At 46.7% G+C, this 20,309-nt stretch overlaps 1 protein-coding gene and 1 non-coding gene across 2 annotated transcripts; one reads left to right on the top strand and one right to left on the bottom strand.

The window, feature by feature from the left end:
- Positions 1 to 2,603: 2,603 nt before the first annotated feature.
- Positions 2,604 to 20,291, bottom strand: KDELR1 (KDEL endoplasmic reticulum protein retention receptor 1). Its single transcript, XM_056864251.1, is given in 6 exon segments — positions 2,604 to 2,666; positions 3,490 to 3,742; positions 5,267 to 5,283; positions 5,286 to 5,424; positions 5,785 to 5,798; positions 20,192 to 20,291. Coding segments are annotated over 6 exon segments (558 nt in total). The 3' UTR covers positions 2,604 to 2,631.
- TRNAS-GGA (transfer RNA serine (anticodon GGA)) lies at positions 12,501 to 12,572 on the top strand. The gene has a single exon. It is a non-coding gene; the product is annotated as a tRNA-Ser (tRNA).
- Positions 20,292 to 20,309: the final 18 nt, after the last annotated feature.

Here is a 20,309-nt window from a genome sequence, read left to right as displayed (position 1 = left end):
CCACTTCTAAAAGCAATGTAAAGGTAAGAGGAATAAGAAACAAACAAGCAAGAATGATGCCCAGAATCATTCTCAGGGGGAGGAAGAGAAAAGACAAGAGCCAGCCCACATGCTAAATAACATGGCTCAGCTTTGCAAAATCAAGATGCTCACTCACTTCCCGCGCTACTTGTCCAGGCTCTTGCTCAAATGCCTTAGCATATACAAGATTCAGCACTCTAAAGCCAGCACAAGCAGTCCAGATAGATGCACAGTGCCCTTTTATGGCTCCTGCAGAGACTTTGCCTCTCTGCCATAAAAAGCCAGAGACACAGCCTGATAAGAGAACTAAAGAACACACATGTGCAACTACCATCATACTGTGCTATGTTATCCCAGCTGAAAACAGCAGTGCACAGTTCTGCTTGCTGACAGACCAGGACATCCATCCATAATGGTGTCAGGAGAAACAGTCAGCTGGCAGCAACCGCTGCTTATCTCAGTCAAGGAAAAAATAGCAAAGCTTGTGCTGAGGAGTCCAGGTACAGACCTTCTCTTGCTGGGTTGATACACTCATATAAGCTAGATGCTCATTCCCGTCATAAAATTCTTTCTATGTATGGGACTGTGGAAAAACCTAAGTGTGGACTAGGCTATACGCAGTTTTTACCACAGTCGTGGCATTTTTGCCAGTTGCTGACTGCCACAGGCTAAATCTGTACATCACCCATCCACACTGAGATTTCTCCATCCAGTCTCTTGGACAAAATAAGTGAACCACCCTACCGTGTCACATTACCTGGTAATGACTGCTGAAAAACATTAAACTTTTCATAGTACTTAACTCTCACAGCCAAATAGTTGGAAAACAATGTCTCTTTCTTGGTCATTATATACAGAAATGCTGCTGAACAAACATTTGTGAACTTACCCTGTCCATATACTCTCCTACAATAAGCCACCTATAATTAAAACCAAAACCTTGGAGACTCTTTATAACATTAGTAGCCCAGCTTTTTTTACAGTACTTTTGTGCCTTTGTAGTTTAAAAGAAAAGCTAAGGGAGCACTTTTAATGTCTTAACTCATCCTCACCCTATCCACTGGGAGATTGTGCACATGCAAGCGGTCTTTTGCAAATGCAAATCTGTATATTGATGTATATCCCCATCTGTGTTAGTGAACTGGCAAAATGCATATTTTGATATAGTTAAGAATGCACATCTAGGGACACCCTGGACTATAGCTGGATCAGGACCAGAAAGCAAGTAAAAAAAAGAAAAAAAACCCTACTTGTCCAGAAGAAAATATGCCATTATATTATTTTATTGGTTCAACTGATTTTTTTTAGAAGAGCTGGTTTTTATATACTGATTTTCTCTACCTTTTAAGGAAAATCAAACTGGCTTACAATCGCCTTCCCTTCCTCTCCCACAACACACTTTGTGCGATAGGTGAGGCTGAGAAAGCGCTAAGAGAACTGTGACTAGCCCAAGGACATCCAGCTGGCTTCATATACATGAGTGGGGAAACCTACTCAGTTCTCCAGATTAGATTCCACCGCTCTTAACCACTACACCATGCTGGCTTTGAGGGGATAGCATCAGCCAAAGCTCTTCCTCCCATTATTCCTCCTTATGCTTAGGCATGTGTTTGACCTCCAAGCAACACCCATGAAACAGGGTTAATACCTTCACTCTTCTCTACCTAAGGACAGATAGACTCACATTCTAGCTGTATCTGAAGAAGTGAGCAGTGACTCACGAAAGCTCATACCCTGAGAGAAATTTTGTTAAGTCTTTAAGGTGCTACTAGACTCTTGCTCTTTTCTACTACTACGGAGAGACTAATATGTACGAAAGATTAGCCTGGGAAATGCAGACAGCCACAATGAACAGAGAAGCACAAAGATGACAATACAAACAGGCAACAAAACATTCTTTTTATTTCCATTCCCATCCCTCTCACAAAGGCACTATTAGTGGGGGAGGGGTAGTTTGTTTATTTTTCTATTTAAAGTGGATGAGGAAATAATCATCACATTATGTACAGGATTCATGAGTAAGTGACAGTGTTTGAAGGAGCAGGTCTTTATTTGCCCCACTAATATTTTTTAAAAAATGAAACCCCACAAAATCACTGCCTGAAGGAATGTGAGATCAAATGTAGAAGTGCTTCCACCTGGTTATTCAGATAGCACTAGGCCCTTGCAAAAGGAAAAGCTCAGATGTCTTATTAGTTGTCAGCACAACATTCAAAGCATGAATCCAGAGCGAGAGGAGATGTCCAGTTTGAAGATGCTGTTTTCTTTAAAAAGAAAAGAAGCACATTTCCTACCTGTGCTGGTTCATCAACAAAATAAGAAGAGTCAAGAGCAACAGAAAGGGAGGGAAAGAATGATCAAAAAGAAGTTTTGATAAATCTATACACTAAATTCATACCCCATCGCACCCCCATCAGTCTCTTGAACAAAAGGACCATTGTTGTTTCGTCCCATATCACACTCCCTTAGCTAAAGTTCAGGGTCAAGAAGAGACCAACACGACTAATGTGGTTCATTTGGTTTTTTTTAAATGAACTCCTACATGTTTTTAACTTCCTGTGATGATTCCCATCATCCTCTTAATCAAAGGATCTTGTTGTGGTCTTAGTACTATGCCGGCAAACTCAACTTCTTGCCTTTTAGAACTGTGAAGGAGAAAGAAAAAGGATATATGAAAATCTTAGGAAGGTTGGTAGGAATCCTTACCCACTACTGAAATGAAATTGCCTCTGAGAAGGAACCTTTCGGAACTAAAATCTATTAGCTAAGAGCTCTATACTAGGCACCACAAAATACATTGTCATGTCTGAAAATTGTGCCTTTTCTTTCACATATTTAGACACACATGCACCAACTATAAGCAGATATCAGACATTTTGATGCCTGAAGCAGATAATCCAAATGATTCCACTGCGATGGAAAAATATAATGTAACTACATAATTTAGAGTTTGCTGCTATTTAGTGGTCTCCCTGTGTTCTGTGGTCTGGAAAAAGCAGTTTCATTGTGCCTAATGGTAGGGCTGGACATCTAGTAAATTCTACAGGAACAAGAAGGCACACTTTGGACCGTTCCAGCTATTTATCTGAAGCTGTTTATTCCTTGTCTCAAAGAGAAGGAGATAATTGATCTGCTAATTAATATGTTGCCACCATACAATGAATATTTTAAATTTTAATTTTATATACCGCTTTCCCAGCACAAGTATTCTCAGGAAAGGACTCACAAGATAATTAAGAGGCACATGCCCACCAAAGAGGTTGAGGTTTGACTCCTGCTGTAGAGTGCCCTCTAGTGACCTTTAAATTAGCTGCATTTCTCCTTCAAGATAACAATTTTCAGCAACTCCACACACACAAGATTCACAGAACTTAAAAGTCTTGAATCCCAAAATCCTCCCCACCACCATTTTGACTCCTACCCCTCTCGCACCTCCTAACTAACAAAGAGACTCCAGTTTTAAAATACCCTTTGTAATATAGAGGTAGAAGAAATCCCAACAGAGTACAGTTAGCACCAAGCCAGCCACAACCGCAGTGAGGTCAAAGAAGCCCTCAGACTGATAACGCCAGATCCAGTTGAGTAGATAGAGGGCACAGTAGACACCCAAGGCGAAGAGATAGTGGCTTGTGATGGTCTCTTCCTCACCCGTCTTATTAACCATGAGGAGTTGTGGCCAGATAGCTACCGACTCCAGGTAGATGGAGAATGTCCAGAGAATCTGAACAAAAGAAATATTGTTTGATTGGCAAATGTATTTCTGATAAGTTTAGGGCCGGCTTAAATGTCCCCCCAAAATGTGTTGCCATCACAGCAATAGTCTGAAAAATTTTCCTTAAAAAAAAACACATTTATAGCCTATTCTTCCAAAATTAAGTGTGTCTTACAAAACAAATATTTTTAAACATTTTAGGGCCCCAGATGTGGCCTGAGAGATCTGTGGTTAGGGTTTTACCACTTTGCAGGTGTGAATGCAGAGGCATTTGCAGTGGCAATGGAGCATTTGTATGCAGGGATTCTCTGTTTCCTTGGGATCCCCTTGCGCCTACCATTCTCCCCATCCTGCTGCTGGACAGCTTTTTTCCAGCTTCAAAAAACATAGTTGCTCTATTGCCATAGTGTTATGATGCTGTAGCAATACAGTAACTATGATTTTTTAAGCCAGCAAAAATCCCAAAGGTGGCATGGAAGGGGGGGGGGAAATAGCATGCGTAAGGGGAAATCAAAGGGAACCGGAAGGAATGTGGGTGGGGAGGTTCAAAAACCTGCATTTTCTTGCCCACATGGGCAAGCCTGCTTTGACTATGATCTTTCTGGAAACATCATGCCGAGGGAGGTTTGGGGAAAACTGCAGCAAAGCAAGGGAAAACCTGGAAGGTGGGCGATTGCTTGATGATGCCCACCCCTGTTTGGGAGGAAAGCAGCAGCAAAACATTTGGGTGGAAGCAGCCTAAAATATGCATTAGTCTCGTGCATCATCCTGTTGCAGAAAAGTGGACATTTGTTTTAAGCCGTCCGCTGTTGTAATACATATTTGATGAACACTTCTAGAGGCTTAGGGTATTCTGCACCAGCTCATTTTCATGTGATTTGTCACTGAAAATATAATAAGGGGTTGCTGCCGTTTGCATCCCATCTGATGAACTGTTGGCTTACCATCCCTGTTTAGCACTCTCTCTTGAGTGTTTGGTACAAAACCTCATTGAAGAGTACCACTAACCCATAATGAGGTAAGTATCTTGTGATGTCCCTCTTTCTAGCTATTGCCTTGCCCTGTTCCTCCTGTCATCAGACTTTCTCCTTTAAAAAAACAACCAGGTGATTTGCTACTGCCTGCCTTTGTATAGCAACCTGGGACTTCCTTGGTGGTCACATCTAAGTACTAACCAAGGCCAAACCTGCTTATCTTCCAAGATCTGATGAGAGATATAGCATGAGAAAAATAACTTGTTTAAAATATCTCTGGTTCCTGGTGCCAGGAAAGACCTTTCTCTGCCTGAGACCTTGGAAAGCTGCTATCTGCCAGAGTAGGCAGTACTGAGCTTGGTGGATCAAAGGTCTGACTTGGTATAAGGCAACTTCTTATATTTACATGATATCCCAGCATGACAGATAGACTGAGAGGCACCTCTCACTTGTATGGAATGCTAAAATGTTGCCACCAGTTGAGGCGACAAAAATTGTTTTTAGGAGTGGGACGTGGAGCAGGTTGAGGCTTTGCTGTTAAAGCATGAAACTTTGTTACTTCCAGGGGAGTAAATCATGATTCACTAGAAAGGCTAATACTGCTGAGGGAATGACCAGAAACTCTACCTGGAAAGTATCATGGTTGCCATCGTAGGTGGCTTTGAATTTGCTACAGATCATCCACACTGTAGCATAAGAGTATGTGATGTAAACCACCTAAAGGAGACAAAAACAGATCAAAAGGAATCACTGAGGGGCAAACTATGTACATACATCCCTCCTCACCGCTTTCTAGGTAGCTAAAGTATACCTTTTAAAAAACATTTTGGGACTCTATCTCTCTCTAGGAAACCTGACCTCAATATTCTTCCCCTCTGCTAAAACAAGTTCTTGTTTACACCTCCCTCTTCTTGATTCAAGTGCCCCCTTTAGCTCCTAACCAACCTCCCATCCTCCCAAAACAGTTTACACATAACAAGGGAGTTTTTCCACTGAGAATAGTTAAGGCTTTATCCAAACTGGTTTTCACATCATCATTCAGCCCTTTATACATAAGGCATCCCAGTTCCCCCTAACGGGCTTGTTCTTACCTTTAGAAAAAGCAAGGAGCAGAGTTAATCAACTGCCGGATTTTATTTTTAAACACTCAACATCTTTTTAAAAAATGCTAAAGCCAACTCATCACTTTAAAAGACTATTCAAGAGGCCGGAATAGAGGAGGAGGGACCAGGTAGCCAGTAAGTTACAAAGCATCAATTACAAATTGGCTTAGCGAAGATTCCACGCCTTCACTGTATGGGATCATCCTTCTCACACAGGGAATGAAGGGCATTTTACATTCTTGCAGAGAGCTATAATGGGAGCAGGCAGAGCAGCCCCCTCTCTTACCAGCACATGATCTCGTCTTCCAGATCTTCAACAGCAAGATGATTATAGCTAACAGATGAGCTATGTCTCCCTGGAAGCGGAGACATCACTGTTTTCCGGGCGTTTAGCAGAGAAGCTCGACTTTAACTTCTCAGTGGGAAATCTGCAGAAAGGATGGAAGACAATGACGGCCCGGAAAGGAGCAGCGCTCCAGAGGATGGGTGGGGGTAGCGAGCGAGGGAAGCCTTGATTTTTGGGTTTCTTCTCCTTTTTTTTTTTTTTTTACCCAAATCAGCTTGAGAGGTGTGTCCGCATGCCTAAGGAGGATGTCTGGGAAGGAAGGCCCCAAAGGTGGGCGGAGAGAGGAGGTTTTCCACACCCACAGTTGGGCCGAGTTTGCCGGGTAGGGGAGGGAGCACGGAGGAGATTGGAACGGAATGGTTAGTAGGGGAGATTTGGGGTGGGTGTGCTAAAGCACCCAGAGTAGGAAGATGTAACGTTTCTTGCCAAACAAAAATCACACGTGCGCATCAACAATGATGAGGGTGTGTGATAGAAATACATTGCCTTCCTATTGTCCTTGGGGGCCATGCCCATCTGAGAAACCTCAAGAGTCCTTGCTTCAGCCCAGACGGGTCCTGCACTAGTGTTCTGCCTCTTTCTCTGCGACCCCAGTTCTGCAAGAATGATGAAAACTTAGTGGGTGGAGAATTATTATTATTTTTGGCATGCAAGCAAAAGGGGGTAGAGATGCGTTGCAATGTTACAGTGAGGTGGCCGAGAAGGCTTTGTGTGGTGGAGAGGGCCATCAAGTCGCAGCCAACTTCTGGCAGCCCCACACGGTTTTCAAGGTAAGAGGTTCAGAGGTGGTTTGCCCTTTCCTGCCTCTGTGTGGCAACCCTGGAATTCCTTGGTGGTCTCCCATCCAAATACTAACCAGGTTAACCAAGTTTATTTTGTGCACAAATTAGGCTGACGGCTGTGTAATCGCAAAAGGCAGTAGGCCTGAGCATCTACCGGGCTCCAACTAATATACCCAATTGATTACTTAATAGCACTCCGCATAAGGTTTTTTCTTTTATTGCATTGGAAGTCATTTTTATATTTCCATACTTTTTTAATTACAAAATTGCACATTCTTCCAAAACAATTTTAACCCCTTCCCCCATCTCCCTCCCCCCCACGGACCAAGTCGAATAGATCATATTTTCATATTTTTAGCCATGAGCATAGTCTTTTTAATTTTACTAAAGTCTCTTTGCTGGCTTCTCCACTTTTTACCCAATCAATATATAGGTTTCACTTAGCCTTTAACTCCAATTCTTCTGTTTCACCCATCGTCTGTTGTTTTAAATATCCCAACACATCTGATTGAACATATTCAAACACATAGTTATTCCACCTATCTATAGTCCACTTTGTTTTATCTTTCCATCCAAAAGCTATAACTGCATGAGCCGCTAATATCATTACTTTAAACATCTCTTGTTTACTCTTTTCCACCTTCTGCACTCCGCATAAGGTATTCATTTACATAACAGTACATTATTGGTTACAAACAAGTTGCCATCACATTACATCACTTTGAATGCATTACACATGCGTACTGGAACTGACATCCCATAATAGTCCTTAGCATGTTTGTTGTATGAAAGCACTAAACCCTTCCCTGTGGGTGTGACTTTTACTATTATAACGAGGCCTTTAGGTAACCTCTAGTTGGAATGTTGACAGCATGGGTTGCATGTTTATTACGTTTGTTTGATGTTTTCCTATGCCCTCTGCGCTGGAACTTTATGGCCTAACCGGAGGCCAGTACATCTTCTCACCACTTATCACCCCTGTGTCACAACCTAGAGACCTTCAGGTGTCAGTTCCCAATTGTAGATCTTCCTGTTCCTTGTATTCCAAAACAACAGTGAATTCTGATTACACTTTCACAAGATGTTCTCAGTTCGTCAATGATGCCAGTCAGTTTGGTCAACTTAACGGCTTGACCAAAGAAACAGCAGAGAAATACCTTTCAAGCGAGTTCCATTAATTCCATAGCTTTTAGGCCTTTCTACTTCATACCAAAATGTTAAAGATATAATTTTATGAATGTTTTTTTCACTGGGTGCCCACATCAGTATCACAAAAGCCATCACCCACACATACCCTTAGAGAAGAACTCGGGCAGAAAGTTTTTCTATAGCTGCAACTGCGTGTCTGCAAATTAAGGTTGTACCTGTTGGGGAGGGGCTGTGGCTCAGTGGTAGAGCCTCTGCTTGGCATGCAGAAGGTCTCAGGTTCAATCTCCAGTTAAAGGGTCCCAGGTTCAATCTCCAATTAAAGGGACTAGGCAAGTAGGTGATGTGAAAGACCTCAGCCTGAGACCCTGGAGAGCCGCTGCCGGTCTGAGCAGACAATACTGACTTTGATGGACCGAGGGTCTGATTAAGTAGAAGGCAGCTTCATGTGTTTATTTCTTCTGATAGGTCAGTGGCCCAGATACAAATGCCCCATATCTGAAGGGCATCTTCTAGGGTAGGTACTTGCCAGGGCAGGGGTTGATGCTCTGTCAGCAGAAGACACCCACTAGTTTAACAGGGGCATTTCTTTCCTACATTCCCATTGGGCTGCAGTTCTGGAATTGGTTCATCCTCATAGCTTAGGGTTGCCAGCCTCCAGCTGGGGCTTGGAGATCTCCTGGAATTCCAACTGATCTCCAGATGACAGAGATCAGCTCCCCTGAGAAAAAGGCTGCTTTGAAAGGTGGTCTCTGTGTAGGGTTGCCAACTCTGGCTTGGGAAATTCCTGGAGATTTGGGCATGGAGGGGGTGAGATATAATACAATTGGATCTACCCTCCCAAGCAGCCATTTTCTCCAGGGGAACTGATCTCTGTCATCTGGAGATCAGTTGTCATTCCAGAAGATCTCCAGGCCCCACCTGAAGGTTGGCAACCCTACTACATTATATTGCATGGAGGTCACTCTCCCCACCCTCCCCAGGCTACACCCCCAAACCTCCAGGAATTTCCCATCCTAGAGTTGGCAACGCTATAGTTTAACCTCTGAATAAGGACCAACCCCTAAGTTTTACACATGGGTTCTTCCAGGATCAGAGGAGTGTGGCTATTATATTAGGTGCTTTGGAACATAGGCAGGATAATGCTGCTGCAGTTGTCTTGTTTGTGGGCTTCCTAGAGGCACCTGGTTGGCCACTGTGTGAACAGACTGCTGGACTTGATGGACCTTGGTCTGATCCAGCAATGGCCTTTCTTATGTACACAGCCTCTTAGGGGCCACTGATTCTTGATCTTACCTAAGAGGAGGAAACCCAGTTTGCGTGTGGACCATTGAGAACAAAGCCTGCACACGGCAGCCAAGGAAGGTATTTAGACAGCCCACTGTGCAGTAAGAAGCCAGGGATCTTGGCTTTAACGTTCAAGAAAAAGTACACATGGGTTCTCCTTAGGGCCACACATGAAGGAATTCCTGTGGGGAGCTCCCTTTTGTGTAGGACTTTGTATGAGTGGCTTCTCAGCAGGTGTACACACTGGAAATGGCACATTTAGGATCATCATGGATGACAACCTACACAGGAATAACTGACATTGTTTCCCAGAGTGACTCCTGCACAGGAATTTCTCTTGTGTAAAACAGCCTTTACTTGCAACACTAGTAGGTTTCAGCAGAAAGGAAAAATCTTCCTTTCTTCCTTCCTTCTCTCCCCCCCCCCCCGCCCAATAATTAAAAAGTGATTTTACTTTTCTTCATCTGTCGTCTCCATGTTGGGCAAAAGAGGGCAGTGCAGCCTCAGAATTGATGCCTCGTCTGTTCCAACCCTTCTAGTTTATACCGGTATTTTAAACTGGCATCATCCACAGGTGGACACGGTATCCCATCAGTTGGTAAGCGTTTAGGTGGAATTTTAAATGTAGGGCACACTGTAAACAAGCAGGAGGTCTTGAAAGTCTAGGAAGCACAAGACGGGTTTCTATGATCCTGCCCTTTCCAGCACAGCAGCCGCAGACCAGGCATCTGGAGTAAGCATTGCGTGTAACGCTCCAGCTTCTCCAGTCCCACCCTCAGGGCGGGAGCTATTCTGTAACAGGCTGCTTTAGCTTGAGGCATTTTCCTACAGTCCCAAATCCCCAAACGGTTCAAGTTCAGAGAGCTGGGTTAATCCAAACCCTTGGCTATTTGCATTTCCTTCTTCACCACTGCCTGCCTGTGTGCCCATCTGGTGTTTCAGCCAGGAAGAACGTCTTGGAGTGTTCCTCGTGATAATGAGGCCTGTGGTTAGTTGAAGCAGAAGTCGGTTTGGTCTGCATTTGGGTTAAGCTGTGTATCCTCCAGAGCAAAAGTAAATCAAGTGGAGCTTTTTCTTATACGCTACCTGTTAGAACACAGCTGTCTTTTAAAAGGGGGGGATTTCTAATAGGGCCATTAAATGTATCTAAGCAGATGGGAGATTCGGAAATATAACATTTCCACTCAAAGACGTTTCCCATTCAAAGCAAGCCCCTGCCCTACTTTTCTTCGGGGTGTCAGCAACGGGAGCAGTGTGCCCGCCCGCCCCCCATTCACCCATCCAAGCGAGCAGCCTGTGGCTGCCTGTGCGTTTCAGAGATTAGCATAGGGAACGTGCCACGTCCCCATCAGCTGCACTCTGAGAGCTGCCACATTCACACACCCATCATAACAATGATGCACATCTGAAGTGCGCCTAGCAGCAACGGCTCCCGAGTTCACAGCATGGTTTTTGTTTGGCCCTGGGTGCTGGAACCCACCCACCCCGTCCCCTTTTTTAGTGTTTTACTAGAGGAAGGAGACAAGGCACAGGGAAAGCCCCGCAGAGCCGCAGGCCTCCAAGTACCCCCCCCCACACACACACACATTCTTGCAATAGTGCCAAGTGATCTTCCCTCTCTCTGACCCTCCAGGCCACCCCTTACTGCTCCAGAGGGTCAAGTGCTCTGGTATCCTGTCCCTCTGGGCTCAGTCCACCAGACCAGGGCTTCTTAAACTTTTTCCACTCACAACCCCTTTTCCCCCAAGAAATTTTTACGTGATCCCGGGTATATAGATACATAAAATAGGTATACAAATCAAACATTTACTGATAATTAATCATAAAGAAATTTATTTTAAAAGAATGTAAAACAGAAAACTTTTACTGTTGGCCAAATTTTTCGCGGCCAGTGGCGGACTGGGTCTAAAAATATTGGTTGCCAGGAGACACAACTATAAGGCTATCGTTTAATTTTTATAGGAGATAAATAAATTTTTCAAAAAATACACAAGTGGAAAAAAAGGTACAATTAAAATTTTAGTTGCATACAGTAATAGTATTGGGATTTCCATTATATTTTCAAGCAACTAAAAGATCATTAACATTTTTTAACATATTGTCTAGTGTTTAAGGGCCCCCCACTTCATCAGGGGCCCACTTGCCATCGGGCAAACTGACACCCTGGCCAGTCCGCCACTGGTCGCGACCCCCACATTCAGTTCCACGACCCCATTTGGGGTCGTGACCCACAGTTTAAGAAGCTTTGCACTAGACTACTGCCTCTGGAATTGCCAGGGTCTCTTCCCCCCATATAACTCACAGGGTTCTCATCATTGTTCCACAGAACTCAGGAATCCTGCTTCCCAGGGCGTCATAGTTATTCTGGTCTCATTCGTGCGGAGCGGAGCGTATCCGAAAAAGCAATTAACAAAGTGTTTAAAAAGCAGGGAGACATGAATTTTGCCAGGCAGTGACTGCCAATGGCAACCATCGCGGGTGGGGGTTGGGAGGGGGGGAATTAATGAATCATTCTCTTCCCCTTTCTCCACCACAGAGACCCCCAAGGCCAGATGGTACCATTTCCCCACTCATGCAGGGGCAATAAAAATAATTGCTCATCTTTCCTCTTTCCACATCTAAAACATTGCAGAAACTGCAGCTGTGCTGTGCAGGGAGGGAGGAAAGGGGATGGCATTATATTTTCAGTGGGGGACAATTCTTATGGTCTCATTTCTTCCTTCTAAAATCAGCCCACCTTTTCTCCACACTTGTCAGGGCAGCGTACGTGGCACTCCCATCCTCAGTTTTCACCACACAACAATCCTGTGAGGTAGGTCAGGCTGACAGAGTGTGACTGCCCCAAGGTCACCTATCAAGACTTCAAGGCAAAGCAGGGAACTGAACCTGAGTCTCTAAGATCCTAGTGACTAGTCCAACACTCTAACCACTATACCACATTGGCTGTTCCTGGGGTTGGGGGCAGAGTGTGGTGTAGTGGTTAAGAACGGTGGTTTGGAGTGGTGGAGTCTGATCTGGAGAACCGGGTTTGATTCCCCACTCCTCCACATGAGTGGCGGGGGCTAATCTGGTGAACTGGATTTGTTTCCCCACTCCTACACACGAACAACAGTATAATAAAACTGGGGAGGAGGCGTGGCTCAGTGGTAGAGCATTTGCTTGGAGTGCAGAAGGTCCCAGGTTCAATCCCTGGCATCTCCAGTTAAAGGGACTAGGCAAGTGGGCGATGTGAAAGACCTCTGCCTGAGACCCTGGAGAGCCGCTGCCGATCTGCGGAGACAATACTGACGTCGATGGACCAAGGGTCTGATTCAGTATAAGGCAGCTTCATGTGTTCAAACTTAAGCAGCCATTTGTAAAAGGCAGAGTTACATCATTAAGCCAGCACAAGATTAAAAGCAGGGTCCCTGGGATATAATGTAGTCATCTACCTTCTGGAACAGAAAGGTATTTGCAAGATGGTGGAAGATGTGTAATGAGGAAGCAAGGCAGGCTTCTCAAGCAAGACACTCCCAGAACCGCAGAGGTGATGGCTGGAGATCTCCTGGAATTACAGCTGATGACCAGATGACCGGGATCAGTTCCCCTGGAGAAAATGGCAGCTTTGGAGGGTGGACTCTATGGTATTAGACCCCATTGAAGTCTCTCCCCGCTCCAAACCCCGCCCTCCTCAAGCTCCACCCCAAAAATATCCAGGTACCGGTATTTCCCTGGAGACAGTGTGGATTTGTGTGTAGTGGTTTGTTCCTGCAAGAAGCCGGCATGGTGTAGTGGTTAAGAGCAGTGGACTCTGATCTGGAGAACAGGGTTTGATTCCCCACTCCTCCAAATGAGCAGTGAACTCTAATCTGGAGAACCGGGTTCGATTCCCGGTCCTCCACATGCAGCCTGCTGTGTGACCTTGGGCTAGTCACGGCTCTCTCAGAGCTCTCTCAGCCTCACCTACCTTACGGATGTGTGTTGTGGGGAGGGGAAGGGAAGGAGATGGTAAACTGGTTTGATGCTTCCTTAAGTGGTAGAGGAAGTCAGCATATAAAAACCAACTCTTCTTCTTGTAGGTATTTCTTATGATCTCATCAGGCTTTTTACTTTAGGGGAGGAAAAGATGATTAAGATGGCAGAGATTCATAAACTCAGGGTCACCCAATTAAACTGCTTGATAGTAAGTCTGGGAGGGACAAATGGCAGGCCCTCTTCAAACAGCCCAGAACTCACTCATGAAACTTACCCTTTTGATAGACAAAAGTGAAGGGGAAGACTTCTGAGCCTTAGTCCCTCTACCATCCCTTACCACCTGTCAGCAGCAGTTTTTCATGATGGAGCTTCCATGTGGTAGTGGAAAGCACTGTCAAGTTGGAAGCTGACTTATGGCAACCCAGTAGGGTTTTCAAGGCCAGAGACGGTCAGAGGTGGTTTGCTGTTCCCTGCCTCTGCATAGCTACCCTGGACTTCCCTGGTGGCCTTCCATCCAAGTACTAACCAGGACCAACCCTACTTAGCTTCTGAAATCTGACAAGGACCTTTTATGCAGGGACGTTTTCCCGCAGTCCCCCCCACTGACTGCTTTGGGGCTTCCTTTCAATTATGCATGCCTTTTCCGCCCGTAAGAAATCGCCCCGCTCTCCCCGCATGTTTTGCCCATAATTTCCAGATTCTGGCTAAAACAGCATCTGGAAAACACTGGCAAAACACGTGGGAAGAGAGAGGCGATCTCTGATGGGTGGAAAAGGCATGCATAATCAAAAGGAAGCCCCGAAACAGTCAGCGGGGGTGACCCAGGGGGACACGTCCCTGCATAAAAGGCCAAGATTGGGCTAGCCTGGGCCATCCAGGTCAGGGTGGAGCCTCCATATACCAAGGCAGTCTACTTCAGAATAACAGATGCTGGAAACTAACAAGAGAAGAAGGCCTTCATGCCCTGTGAGCTGTCAATGAAAACAGAATTTAGGATTAAATGGAGGATGGTCTGACCCAGCCAGGCGATTTTCATCCTAGGGCCTGGGAGGTGTTTAGCCAGGAACATACACACCTGGAAATGTGTAGATAATGTATGTGTGTCTGTGTATCAGTGTTCATTTTCTAAGTGGTATTTTTACTAGTGGGGAAAAAATCCAGCCTATTGTAGCAGTTGATATTTATCACAGGAGGTATGTGTTTAACCGGTGGTTATGCATGCCTTCATAAAAGAGCACTAATCTGCTCACCCTGCAGCGTCAGACAGTCTTGTGGGTTAGTCCTTTCTGGCTCAGTGGCTGAGCATCTGCTTTGCATAAAGAAATTCCCTGACTCAATCCCTGGCATTTCCAGCTTAAAAGGGTCAGGTACCAGCTGATGTGGAAGACCTCCCCCTGGGACCCTGGAGGGCTGCTGCCTGTCGGAGTAGACAATACTGACCTTGATGGACCAAGGGTCTGACTCATTATTAGGCAACTGTCATGGGTTTGTGGGAAATATACACAGGACATTTAACTGCTAGCATGAAGACCGGAAACAGTTTGAAGAGAGTCAAAAGCAGCTTGAGAGATGCTCAATTTTCATCTTATCTGTGCATTTTGGGGAGGGAGGGGCTGTGACTCAGTGGTAGAGCATCTGCTTGGCATGCAGAAGGTCCCAGGTTCAATCCCCGGCATCTCCAGTTAAAGAGACTAGGTAAGTAGGTGATGTGAAAGACCCCTGCCTGAGACCCTGGAGAGCCGCTGCCGGTCTGAGTAGACAATACTGACTTCGATGGACCAAGGATCTGATTCAGTATAAGGCAGGTTCATGTGCGTTCATTTATTTTGTTCCCTTGTTGCCTCCGTTCAAACAGGCATTGTAGGTTTGGAAACAATATGAAAACCTACAGAATTTGTTTTGCAGCGGCAACCGTAGGATTATCGAGCAGCAATTCCAGCCACCAACTTTCTGTCTAATGAAACATTGGATTCTTCCCCTACGCCCCCCCCACCTGCTGCATTTAACCTCTAAATCCTATCCTGCTCTTCTCAGTGAGTCTGATGTAAGATTTCTTCTGCAAAGGAACTCAGGAGGGAAGGAATGCCTATCAAAAAAAAAGTTACGTGAGAATGAAGAAAATCCACAGGGAATACCTGGGAAAGATTGGTGAGCAAATGTGAGCAGAAATCTACTTTCCTGCTCATGAATTTTTCCTGCCAATTCGCTTGGAATTGGATTTACGATAAAAAAGACTACTCTCTTGCTGCCTTCTATTAATGGATCTTACCTGCAACATTCATGTGGCTTTTTCATCCTGACGTAATGCTTCCTATCTGCCTCTCCCCCCCCCCCCCAATGTTCTTCCATGGGGGCGGAAGGAAACTTACGGGAATAAGCTTCTGAGAACCCAGGAATTTGGGTTTCCTACACCATGGCTTCCACTCTGCTCTCCCTCCCGCACACCCACTCAGAGAACCCAGGGCTCCCCCTTTCCCTCACCGGCCCCATCCTTTTAGCCCCCACTTCCTTCCTGATGTGCGAACAGATCTCTCTCATTAAAGGCAGCTGGAACTCCGGCGCTGGACATTTTCATTCTCTCGCATCTATTTTTTTCCTCCCTTTCTTCCCCGTTCCCTTGTTCCCTGCCAGCAAAAGTCGAACGTCATGAATAGAGAAGGGGTTTCTTTGTTCCTCTGAGCTGTTCTGCTTTCCCGCTGCTGCTAGAAGGGCGCAGCCAAAAAAGCTCCCCCACTTCATTCCTCTCTGTTGAAACTTCCCGACCTGAATTCTTTGAACGGTGCGGCAGAAGCTGTATGCTGTGGAGGAAGAGTTGGGGCAGGGGGGACCCGGGCAGCTGGGAGACAGAAGGAGCCGCCTACTCCACTCTAGAAGGAACTGAGTCCGAGGGCAAGGCGAGGGTCTCTGTCTAAACAGCTTCCCCCACCCCAGCCTTGGAATGGGAAGGCCTCTCGCCACCCACGGGGTGTTCCTCAACTGGTGCTCTGAAGTAGTGGATAGGAGGATTTCAGGAGATCATTTATTTTTATTTAATAGAATCATAGAGTTGGAAGGGGCTATACAGGCCATCTAGAACGACCCCCTGTTCAATGCAGGATCAGCCTAGAGCATCTCTGACAAGTGTTGTCCAGCCTCTGCTTAAAGACCACCAGTGAGGGGGAGCTCACCATCTCCCTAGGTAGCTGATTCCACTGCCCAACTCATACTGTAAAAAAACTTTTCCTAATATCCAGCCAGTACCTTTCTGCCTGCAATTTAAACCCATTATTGTGAGTCCTATCCTCCACTGCCAACAGGAACAGCTCCCTGCTCTCCTCTAAGTGACAGCCCTTCAAATACTTAAAAGAGAGCAATCATGTCCCCCCTCAACCTCCTTTCCTGCTTCCCTCCCTGATCAGGGGCAGGGGACCCAAAGCATCCTTATCACCTTTCTCCATTTAATCCTCACAACAACAAAGCTGAGAGGTTGTGACAGCCCCCAGCAGGCTTCCATAGCTAAGCAGGGGATTCAAAGCTGGTCCTCCCAGGCTCTGGTCTGACACTGTGACGGCTGCCCGCGCCAGCCCCTGAAGAGAGTTGGGGAAGAAAGGTGTGAACTGGGGAGGACGATGTATGGGAAATGGCTCCTCCCCCGGGAGTGTCCCACTGTCCTATTTGTGCATTCAAATTTCAGAACCAAAATATGTGGCCGTTCCAAGTCAGGGGCCTTTTTCAGTGAGCAATATATGAACACATGAAGCTGCCTTACACTAAATCAGACCCTCGGTCCATCAAAGTCAGTCTTGTCTACTCAGACAGGCAGTGTCTCTCAGGCAGAGGTCTTTCACATCACCTACTTGCCTAGTCCCTTTAACTGGAGATGCTGATTGAACCTGGGGCCTTCTGCATGCCAAGCAGATGCTCTACCACTGAGCCACAGCCCCTCCCCTATTTAAAGCAGCAGTCTATGAATTTGCTGGAAAGAGCAAACTCTCTGCCCACAGAGCCCTCCTCTTCCCCAAAGAGATAAAGATGTCCTTTCCTGCACTGAACTGTTGCATTACAAGTTACCACGCTGCAGTGGGATGCACATCCTGTAGCAGGCACTCACCAGCTTTTCAAGCACACTGTATTGTTCAGCAGGGGCACCTGAAGCAGAGAGAAGAGTTGGTTTTTATATGCCGACTTTCTCTACCACTTAAGGCAGAATCAAATTGGCTTACAATCACCTTCCCTTCCTCCCAATAGACACCCTGTGAGGTAGGTGGGGCTGAGAGAACTGTGACTAGCCCAAGGTCACCCAGCTGGCTTCATGTGGAGGAGTGGGGAAAGCAACCCAGTTCACCAGATTAGCGTCCGCCGCTCGTGGGGAGGAGTGGGGAATCAAACCCTGTTCTCCAGATCCACAGCTCCAAACCACCACACCACACTGGCGCTACACCACGCTTGCAGTTTGCCCTTCTCTCCGTATCAAAATATCAATAATATTGGAGCTTTGGGCATCTCTAGTATACAGGGCCCTGCCTCTGTTTAAGAGATTAGAATCAATCCCTCAACTGTTGAGTGCATTCTTGAACACGTACAGGTTTTAAAGGAAGAAATTGCAGTCTGAGACCAAAAATGAGAAAAAGAGAAGGGCCCCTTCCCTTCTGATCATGAAGAATCACTCACAAGTAAGATACTTCCTTAAGTTTACAATGATCAAATGTGACAGGGCCATCAGAAATTATTTGGGGCAGGGATGGGTGGAATTGTGAGCTGTACCGTGGAGGAGAAGAAACAGGGGCCTGTGGAAGAGCCAAGGTAGACCACCAGAGGTCCTTGTTCCAGCTCACCTTAGGAAATTCTTCTAAGGGCGGTGGCTCTCTAGGCCCTGGTGCATCGTGAGGAATAGTTCAGGCAACTCAAGTGGGTGCAGCAGACATGACTTGTAAAGGAAAGGCTGCCCTTGTGGCAGGGTGTGTGTGTGTTCCAGAGCACACACTATCAGCTTTACTGGAGCCAGGACAAAATGCTTCCCACCCCAGGTTTGGACCGTCAGCGATGCTGGGCCCTGGCTCCTCCCCCATCACATGTGCCATGGTTCAGACGCCTACATCAAACACCGTGCAGGACTTCAGGAGTGGTGTGGCGTCCCCTTCTCTCCCGCTTGCTGCTTGCACAGGGCGTACTGCGGTCCACATCACAGGGCTGAATCTAGCAAGGCTGGGGGGAAAGGAGGGAGTTATGCTTGTTGGCTCTCTCTCTCTCCCCAGGATTCCATCAAGCGGTTAGGGGATAGGCGCAGATATCACAGAGAACCGTGTAGGGAGGTTTGTGTTGATGGCTCCAGACATATTTCTCCAACTGAGCCTGGGGAGAGAACAGCTTTGACTGTTATGAGCCTTCTCTGGAGTACCCTATCATGGCCCATCCAGACTCCTTGGAGCAGGGTGGGTTATACACATCCACATAAGAAGAAGAGTTGGTTTTTTATATGCTGACTTTCGCTACCACTTAAGGGAGACTCAAACTAGCTTACAATCACCTTCCCTTCCACTACCCACAACAGACACCCTGTGAGGTAGGTAGGCAGGGCTGAGAGAGCTCTTAATAGAACTGTGACTAGCCCAAGGTCACCCAGCTGGCTTCATGTGCAGGAGTGGGGAAACCAACCTGGTTCTCTGGATTAGCATCTGCCACTCATGTGGAGGAGTGGGGAATCAAACCCAGTTCTCCAGATCAGAGTCCACTGCTCCAAACCACCACTCTTAACCACTATACCACACTGGCTCTCCCTACCTCATGAACACATGAAGCTGCCTTCTACTGGATCATACCATCGCTCCATCAAGGTCAGTATTGTCTACTCAGACTGGCAGCGGCTCTCCAGGGTCTCAGGTTGAGGTCTTTCACATCACCCACTTGCCTAGTCCTTTAACGTCAACCTTCTGCATGCCAAGCAGAGGCTCTACCACTGAGCCACGGTCCCTCCTAATAGGTCTGCACCACGACTAGTATCCGTTTTGACTAGTAGCCATGGATAACCCTCTCCTCCATGAAGATGTGCACTCCCCTCTTAAAGTCTTCCAAGTTGGCAGCCATCGCCACATCCTGGGGCAGGGATGTTGCTGGGGATTGAACCTGGGATCTTCCACGTGCCGAGAAGCTGCTCTACCCCAGAGCCACGGCTCCTCCCAACTGTGATGTCGAAAGGATCGCACTCCAAACAGGCTTCCTTTGATCCGATGCAGGCTTACCTGCCCTTTTTTACAGTGGCTCCCATCCTCTTCCAGTGGGGGCCGGTGGCTCAGTGGTAGAGCATCTGCTTGGAGTGCAGAAGGTCCCAGGTTCAATCTGCAGCGCCCTCTATCCCCTCCTTAGGTGTACTACCACAGTTTTTTTGTTTTTTTTTACTCTCCTTTAGCCCTGCTTAGCTTTTCAGCCTTGCGGCGCCTCCAGCCTGTGATCCTACAGGGGACATTCCCTTGTGAGTTTTGGTGGCCTCGGGTGACAGGGCGGATTGTCCCGTTTTGCTTCTGAAGTAGCCTCTCCGTCCACGCCAAAGCACCTCCGTTTTTTCTCATATCTGTGCAGATGATGGCCAGGACTGGCACCCTCCCCATCTCTCCAGCTCCCGCTCCCTCTGCAACCGGGCTGGTGTGTTTTGTTGGCACGTTTGTTTGCGCTAAGCAATGGGCATTTACATCTCTCTCTCTCCCGCCCCCCTTTCTCTTTGGGCCTTCTCATTGTATGTATGAGTACTTGGGAAGGGGGGGGGGAGAGGAGAACGTGGATTTTGCAGCCGAGACGGTCAAACTTCATCTTCTCTCTGCAGTAAATCCACCCCCCTTTTTTTTGCACGGCGACGGCGGGGGATATCCCCTTCCGCGGGGGCAGGGTCGCACCTTCCTTTTCCACTCCGGCCTCTTCTGGAAACGGTTCTCCAGAACGCCTGCTGCCCCCCTCCTCCTGCGTGTGCACCCCGCCCCCGGTCTGGATGCACATGCCGGCGAGGCCCGGGCT

The sequence above is a fragment of the Euleptes europaea genome, chromosome 18, assembly GCF_029931775.1.
Source record: "Euleptes europaea isolate rEulEur1 chromosome 18, rEulEur1.hap1, whole genome shotgun sequence".
Classification (NCBI taxonomy): domain Eukaryota; kingdom Metazoa; phylum Chordata; class Lepidosauria; order Squamata; family Sphaerodactylidae; genus Euleptes; species Euleptes europaea.
The sequence above is the reverse complement of the archived record's forward strand: the minus strand, read 5'-3'. Positions and strand labels throughout refer to the sequence as shown.